Here is an 8,377-nt window from a genome sequence, read left to right as displayed (position 1 = left end):
TTATTAATAAAAACACTTTCTGGAGCTTTAGAAAGTAAGATCTTTATTGCATGTCTCCACATTACAGGACTGTTTTTAATTCATAATCATATTTTATCACATTTAATGATTTAACAGATGCAAACGTCACTAATGCACCTATAGACACTTTTAAATAGCTGAAAAAAGCAGAGGAATGAACTTTTGGCTGGACAATAAAAGAGTCTTTGTCGTTAAATGTAAAACAGGTGCATTAGCTGGTGGCTTCAGCTCCTTTTGACTCCACATATTCGAGAGCTTTCTGTTTGACCACTTGGATGGTCTCAGGTGTGCCGTTCTTCTTCTCGTACTCCAGGTAACGCTTGAAGAAGAACTTGATCTTCTTAACCGACACGCTCAGGTGAATCACGCGATCAAAAAGCTCCCTGGAGACGGAGGGAAAACATTTTTTGAAAATTAATTGGTTGAAGCAAAGTAGAATTCAGAAACGTTAATGTGAAAACATAAATAGCAATAAACATTTTTCCCTGCATAGTATAAAATATATTTGATCGTATTTGAATTCATAATTCATGAATGTTTAGATTGTTACAGTCTCATATCATTTACTTACTTCAAAAATACTAATTAAAATAAAAAAGGAAAAAATAAGACAAGTTAAATACAAAATAAAATGCAAATAAGGCAAACCCCTTCCCAAAAAACAGTGGTGGCTACATTTTTGTAGTATGAATGAAGTATTATGTATCATGAATTAATTACAGTAGTCCCTCGCTGTAATGTGGTTCACCTTTCACAGTTTCGCAGATTTGTTTTAGTGCAATTTGACATGTTTTTTTTTTTTTTTTTTTTAACAACGCATTTTGTTCTGCATCCTGATTGGCTGAAGACCATTGTCAATTAATCAATCTCCTCCGTGTTTCCTGTACAGTACAGAATAAGTTCAGCCAAACTTAAATTGTCGATCGCTAGCAGTGTGAGTTCCAACAAGGATCCAAAGAGTTGTCCGCAGCAAGACCATCACCTAATGCATTGCACCATGCATTTTAGAATTGTAAACATAGGTTTATATCAGGGTACACACACTGGCACCACAAGTCAGCGGCTGTTTGCAGCGCCCAGCTACGACTCAGGACACTGTTCATATTTCTGCCGAGCCATCTGAATACTTTCATTTAAAAAAACATGCGAATATGCGCGCTCGGGGTGTGTTACTTCCAACTGTCATGTTCACGGCGTATCTGATATGCTTTTATTTTGTGGATCATTAGCTATTTTTGCATCCAAAAATGCAAATTAGTTTCATGCGCAAAATTGGATTATCGCATAAAAGATATGCAAATACAGTAGCATTTCCATTCAATGAGTCAAAGCGGAAAAAAATTGTCACTTCCTGATTAATTAGCGCTGAATATTAACACTAAAAACAGAATTTGCTGCGATAAGAGAAGCTGCTTGAATCTTTTCTTCATTTAATAAATGACTTGGCATCAGAAGGCAATCCTGACACACACTAAACGCAAGGTAGCGTTTGAAGGCATGAGACGCGGAGCACAGACACTCTTGATTCTGGAGGTCATTAGTAATAAAATAACACTAATACTGAAATAGTTAAGACGTTTTAGAAAGACCAAAACAACATTTCAGATGGTTTACATTGTGCTCAGCCTGCTGGATTATCCATTCACACACAATTTTATTATCACATGATCTCTTATAACAAAAGCACATGACTTTTTAATGCGCTTACTGGAGTTTGTTTGGTAAAAGTCTTTACATCGTTGTTTATGGGCATCTTTTCCTATCGAATAAAAGGTTTATTCTACTCAGTTATGCTCATATGTTTTTTTACGTCTATTTTTAAAATTTATGCTCATCCTGCACATAAAAATAGGTGGATGGAAACGGATGGGATGGTACCTTTTGCTGACAGCGATGAATGTTTATGACTGGAAACAGGTTTAGAGTTTTGGTTTCGTTCTATAATACTGGACTTATTTTTCTAGAAAAATTGAACTTTTACAGTGTGTAAACGAGAGAGAAAAGTGTAATAATTATAACAATTGTAAAAAATAAAGCAGACTACTTCGCAGATTTCACTTATTGTGGATTATTTTTAAAACGTAACTTCCGTGAATAACGAGGGACCACTCTATTCATTACACTCTAAACACAAAATAGATTTTTTTTCTTCAAAATGTTACTGAAATGATTTTATTTTAAGAAAAAAATACATATATACATTTTATTATATTTATATTACATTACATATTTTATATCATATTGCATATGTAATTTTTTTTAAATGTAAAGATTCTATTTCACTCAACACAATAAAAATCCTTAAAGCTCATTGAATGGAACAGAAAAAAACTTCTTATTTACACATTCCTTTAAATGTTTTAAAAATTGCAAATAAAGTATCAACTCTAAATCTAATAATCATAACTAAATAAAATGCTAAAGGTAGATTTGGTTTGATAGATCAGATTAAAAGTGTCCAGAATCCATTCATAATACAGACACACAGAAAGATTCCCATAGACTTCATTTATTTTCCCACCAGTCTCGATGTGCAGCTGTGCTTACCTCACTTCCTTCTGAGAGCCATGCTTCACCATTAAGTCTATGAAGACAGACCACAGGTCTGTGCGTTTGGGGTATGTAGTGAGGACCTTGTCGAACATAGACTTGGCTTTCTCTGAATTCCCAAACTGAAACTCCAGCCGAGCAAATCTGGCAATGAGGTCCACATCTGGAAAACACATCAAGGAGACACAAGCATGAGCTGCAAACAGACAACGCATGTGTGAAGTATTTAATGTAGCTGTGACTCACGTTCTTTACTGGACAGGCTCTGCAGCGCCCTCTGCAGAAGGGCATTGGCAGCGTCGCTCTGCCGTTGTCGAAGCAGGAAAGTGCCGTAACTCAGATAAACTGCTTTGTCCTGTCTGAAGCGCTTCACCATGCTTTTATAAAGACTCTCAGCCTCCTACGCACAAAGAATAAAGTGTAGATAAACAAATGTGACACTAAAATGATCAATAAATGGCAGCAAGTCTGTCCTAATGAGCGATTCACTGAATCAATTATTCAAAATAGCTGATTCATTGGCTTTGATTCATATACAAACGACTCACTGATTCACTCAATTGTTTGAAAAACAGAATCCTTTAGGGGGATAAAAACACAACATATGAAACAGAAAAACTAAGATATTATTCACATCTAAAATGTGACTCAATATTATTGTGACTCAATAACACATTTACATGTGATATTTATTAACTACTGCTTTCATAACTTCACTTTTAAGTAGATTAACTATAGTCTAATACAGGTTTAAGTAGAATTCATCTCACAGTTGATGCTTTTGGACTCTTGAGGTGTTTGTTTTTCTCTCAAAGCCAGTCAAATTCGATAATGTTTACTCTACGAATACATTTTAAAATATAGTTTATTTCTGTGATTCAAGTTATTTGAATTTACAGTCTCATTACTCAACTTCAGGGTCATTGGATCCTTCAGAAATCATTGAAATATGCTGATATTAACAGAAACTGACATAAATTATTCAACAATAAATTTAAAAGTAAATAAGTAGAAAAATCTTTATGATGTTATACGATATCTTCACAGGAGCGCAAGTGCCAAGTGAAGTCAAAATATCATAAACCACCCCATAACAAGCCAGAATATATCATTAAACAATTCACGACAGCAGACATAATGCTCACTTTGATCTTTTCCGACTTGGCATAAATGTCGGCCAGCTGCTGGTACACGAGAAGAGGTTCACAGTACTGGATGGCCCGTTCGAAAACTTTCTGCAAGCTGTCTGGTGTCCCGTACATGTTCTCCAAATTCAGCATGGCCACCCAAATGTTCAGCTTCTCCTGCTCCTCTCTAAAAACACCAACAAAAAAGGTTAATTGTAAAATGTGAATTATGATTTCAGTTCCTGATTTATACCAAAATAAAAACAACAACAACTCCAAAACGAAAAGTGTGTGACTTATTTGGTCAAAGTGGGGGATTCCTGCATATTGTACAGATTTAAAGTGATATCCCATGCCAATTTTACATAGTGCTTCATTTTTCCTAATAGCTAGGAAGATATTTTGAAAAATGTTGAAAATTAGTAGCCAATGAGGCGAGGCAGTGGCGCAGTAGGTAGTGCTGTCGCCTCACAGCAAGAGGGTCGCTGGTTCCAACCTCGGCTTAGTTGATGTTTCTGTGTGGAGTTTGCATGTTCTCCCTGCCTTCGCGTGGGTTTCTGCTGCTCCGGGTGCTCCAGTTTCCCCCACAGCCCAAAGACATACAGGTGAATTTAGTAAGCTAGATTGTCCGTAGTGTATGAGTGTGTTTCTCAGAGATGGGTTGCGGCTGGAAGGGCATCGGCTGCGTAAAAACTTGCTGGATAAGTTGGCGGTTCATTCCGCTGTGGCGACCCCTTTTTTAATCATTAAAATGAAGTACAAAAAGACTGAAGAATGTTGCAAATCTAAGCACACTGTCTACAGAGGATGGCACAGGGGCAAAAATGGTTGTCAGTCTCTTAATGAGGTATGGATGTAATGTGCATTAAACCAATCAGACGCTCATCTCACATTCATTTTGAAAGGAATTTGCAGTCGCACCATGGGTGATTCATTATTTACATGGCAGACTGAAAAAACTGAATGCTTAAAGTGCACGAGCAGGCCATCTATAGTACAAAACAGTTAACACCAAAGCCCCTCGAGATTAGAGAGGCATGGGAGACAGTGGCGGTTTTCATATTCATGTAAACAACAATCATCTTCTACATTTTAATCATTAAAATGTTTATATTTAAAGATGTTTGTGTGCTGCTGCACATCCCTGTATGTGTAATAAGAACATGTATGTGCATTGTGGACCTGCCTAGAGATATATAACTTATTAATTTATGAGTTTATAAAATGAAAAAGTGCCACTGACTTTAGACCACCTTTTAATTGGTTAATGGCACAATCTATTTCCGTTGAAAAAAAAAAGCAATGCACCAACAATGCGCCTTAACACACCTCCTCCTCTTAATAGACCAGCACGCCCATTGGCACTCAAATGGACACAAATGCCTTTGCTATTTAAATAATAAGGTGCAGGACTTGATAATGACACCTGCACTGAGCTGAAACTAGCAAAAAAAAAAAAAAAAAAAAAAATTTTGTCGCACCGAGTGTATGATACAGCCTTTTGAGGTTAACAGAAGAAAACTCAAACAGATTTGAAAAAGGAAATTACAAACTTTTAATTTTTAATAAACTATTCCATTACTTGCAATCCTAACATACGAAAACAATCTTTAACCTGAAGGAGATGGTTTTGAGGGCTCTCTCGGCGACGGCGCGGGCCTGCTCGATCTGCGTGGCCTGTAGATGGAAAGCCATGTACTGCAGCCAGAGGAGGGAGCTGTCTGGAGACGACAGGAGCAGACGCTCAAACGCCGTTGAGTTATCGGGCCGTACAGACGTGTCCATGAGCTCGGCCTCCAGCTTGCTGAGCTTCTGCTCGGTGTTCTGCTGCTCCTGCTTCAGCTCTTTACGGGACTTCTTCGCCGGCTGGAGAGAAACACGTTCATTACTGTGTGTTTGCATTAAGTGTTTACAATCTTCCTAAGCATTGTAATGTTGATGCAGGCCATAACCTTAGTTACAGTTCATCCAAAAATATACATTTACTCATTATTTACTCTTCAAGTTTCTTTGATCCTGTAATCACTGACTCCCATAATATGTTTTTTCTTTACTATGGAAGTCAATAGTTATCAGTTTTCATTAAAATATCTTTAGTGTTCAACAGAAAAAGGAAACTCACAAAGGTTTGGAGCCACTTGAGGGTGAGTAGTTTTTTTTTAAACTATCCCTTTAAGAGTGAGAATAAGCAAAGCTCTCGTTGGAATATTGTTGTGTAGTAGAGAGTGCAAAACACAAAACATAAATATTTAGAATCTTATATATACAGGAATCCTAAAGGTAAAAAAAAACATGTTTGTTTCTTGAGGGAATGCAAATGTGCAAGTAAATGCAAAGTTTTGGCAAATCATGGCTAATAGGGGAATGAAGAACATACATTTCTGATGGTATATCCTAAAGTCTACACAGAAGAAATGGAGCTTTTGATTGACACTTGAGCTCACCTTGCTTTTGACTTCCTCCTCATCCTCACTGGAGTTCTGGTTGTCGTCTGCTGGAGCAAAAGGTGTTAAAGAGCCCAGTGTGGACTCCCATGGGAAGCTGGATGTCACCTGAAGCCGGTTTGGTTCCTGTTCCTTGCATTTAACCTAAACATTTAGAAAATGTAAGATATCAGAGGAAATCGTGTATTTTGATTAGGAAAGCTGAGAATTAATAAGTTATCAATCCTCTTTTAAATCATCCTCAGTGAAGGTCAAGTAAGCATAGACATGAATAATGTGCATGGTTTTGAAAACGGCAAATGTATAGCATGATGCAAAGGAAAAATTAAGTGAGCACACTTTTATACAAAACTCTCAGGAGTCTGTTACTGGAAAAAAAAAAATTAAATACACAATACAATAAAATAAAACAATAGTACAATAAGATAAATGCATAATAAAAAGTAAATAAATGATAAAAAATACAATAAAATAAATAATATATAAAAGTAAATAAATTATAAAACAAACAAAAAATAAAATAAACACAATACAAAAAGTAAATAAATAATAAAATAAAATACAATAAAAATGCATCATAAAAAAGTAAATAAATAATAAATAAAACAAATAATGCAATAAAAAAATGTATTATATAATAAAATAAATAATGCAATAAAATAATGTAATAAATAATGTAATAAATACATACAATAAAATATTCTATTGAATACATAACACAAACATAAAATAAATAATGCAAAAAAATAAATAAGTAAATAATAAAATATAATAAATACAATAAAATAAATACTGCAAAAAATAAATAAAGCATAAAAATAAATAAATAAAACAATAATTAAATAAATAATGCAATAAAATAAATAAATAATACAATAAAATAAATAATCTAATAAATACAAAAAAAAATCTAATAAATACATAATACAAACAGTATAACATACCTTTACTTTGCCTGACTTTTTGTCCGACACAGTCTCATCCGTCTCTCTGAAGAACACCTCTACACCACTGTCACTGTCCTCCTTTTTCGATTTCTTTTTCTTTTTCTTCTCCTTCAGTGTTTCCTTCTGTTCTCTGGGCTCTTCAACCAGTCTGCATTCTTCATCGACCTTTATCCGTTTGGTCTTCTGTTCAGTATTCTCATTGTCTTGCTGCTACAGGGATAAAACACAAGGTCAAATAACTCATCCTTCTTACAAGTCTTACAACTCGTTACAAGCCTCTGTGCTAGCGAACACGCTAACCTGGCTCTCAGATAGAGTTCTTTTTCTCTTGACAGCAGCTTTTTTGTCATGTTTCTCCTTCTCCTCTCCTGTCAGACGCAGTGGCAGTTCAAGAGATTCTGGGAGCAGATCTGGTTTCCCAGTGTCTTTTGACAGCAGCGACAGGTTCACATGGAGGTTCTCAGAGTCCACGCTGAAATTTGATGAAGAAAATCCAACAAAATGAAGCACACTGTTAGCATGTTTTAGCACTTTTCTAGTATGTTGATAGCAAATAGTTAACCTGACCTAAAAAGTTGCTAGCATACTTGAGCAATTTAATAACATGTTAATAACATCTTTTCACACATTGAAAGAATATTATTAGCCTTTTTTAATCAAGCTGTCATGTTTATTGTATTTTATGTTTCTAGCATGTTTTATTCCAATGCTACCATATTTAAACATGTTGGTAACAATGCTAGCATGTTTTAGCATGCAATTTACACACTAATATGGTGTTGATAATACATTTAACAGAGAACTAGCTGGAATGCTAATATGTTCCTGGAATTTTTAATGTATTGCCAAGACAGAATTTTACTTTAACACATTTAAGCGTTTTGTTATGTTAGTAGCATGGTTGTCATACTGTTAACATATTGCAAGCATTAATTAACATTTAGCTAACATTGACATTGTTGAAAATGTTGCTAACATCATCTAACCAAATTCTACCATCATTTACATGTTAGTGTTTTTAACTTGTCAAGACAAACTAGTATGTTGCTGACATTTCTTGAATGTTGTTAGAACGAAACACCACATTGATAACATGTTGCTAACATGCTAAAATTAGCAAGTTGCTTACCTAATTTATGTTAGCAAACATCACTAATATAAATTAACATGCTGTTAGAATTTTTATAGCCAGAATTAACACAGCTAGAATATTTTAATGTTTTAGCATGAATTAGCATGTCGCTTACATGGTTTTAACTCGCATAACACCTTTAACATGAAACAACAT

At 34.9% G+C, this 8,377-nt stretch overlaps 1 protein-coding gene across 5 annotated transcripts in view; it reads right to left on the bottom strand.

The window, feature by feature from the left end:
- Positions 1 to 16: 16 nt before the first annotated feature.
- The window catches only part of pdcd11 (programmed cell death 11), a 46,124-nt gene continuing 37,763 nt past the window's right edge, over positions 17 to 8,377 (bottom strand). For 2 of the 5 annotated variants that reach the window (XM_087236412.1, XM_087236413.1), the window contains exons 29-36: positions 7,390 to 7,561; positions 7,087 to 7,296; positions 6,143 to 6,286; positions 5,314 to 5,564; positions 3,717 to 3,885; positions 2,818 to 2,971; positions 2,569 to 2,734; positions 17 to 404 (exon numbers count right to left, since the gene is read on the bottom strand). In XM_087236412.1, the coding sequence (XP_087092538.1) occupies positions 233 to 404; positions 2,569 to 2,734; positions 2,818 to 2,971; positions 3,717 to 3,885; positions 5,314 to 5,564; positions 6,143 to 6,286; positions 7,087 to 7,296; positions 7,390 to 7,561 (1,438 nt within the window). In that variant the 3' untranslated portion in view covers positions 17 to 232. 5 annotated transcript variants of the gene reach the window in all.

This window comes from Danio rerio, chromosome 1 (assembly GCF_052040795.2).
Source record: "Danio rerio strain M-AB ecotype USA chromosome 1, GRCz13ab, whole genome shotgun sequence".
NCBI lineage: Eukaryota > Metazoa > Chordata > Actinopteri > Cypriniformes > Danionidae > Danio > Danio rerio.
This window is presented reverse-complemented; position numbering and strand designations above follow the sequence as displayed.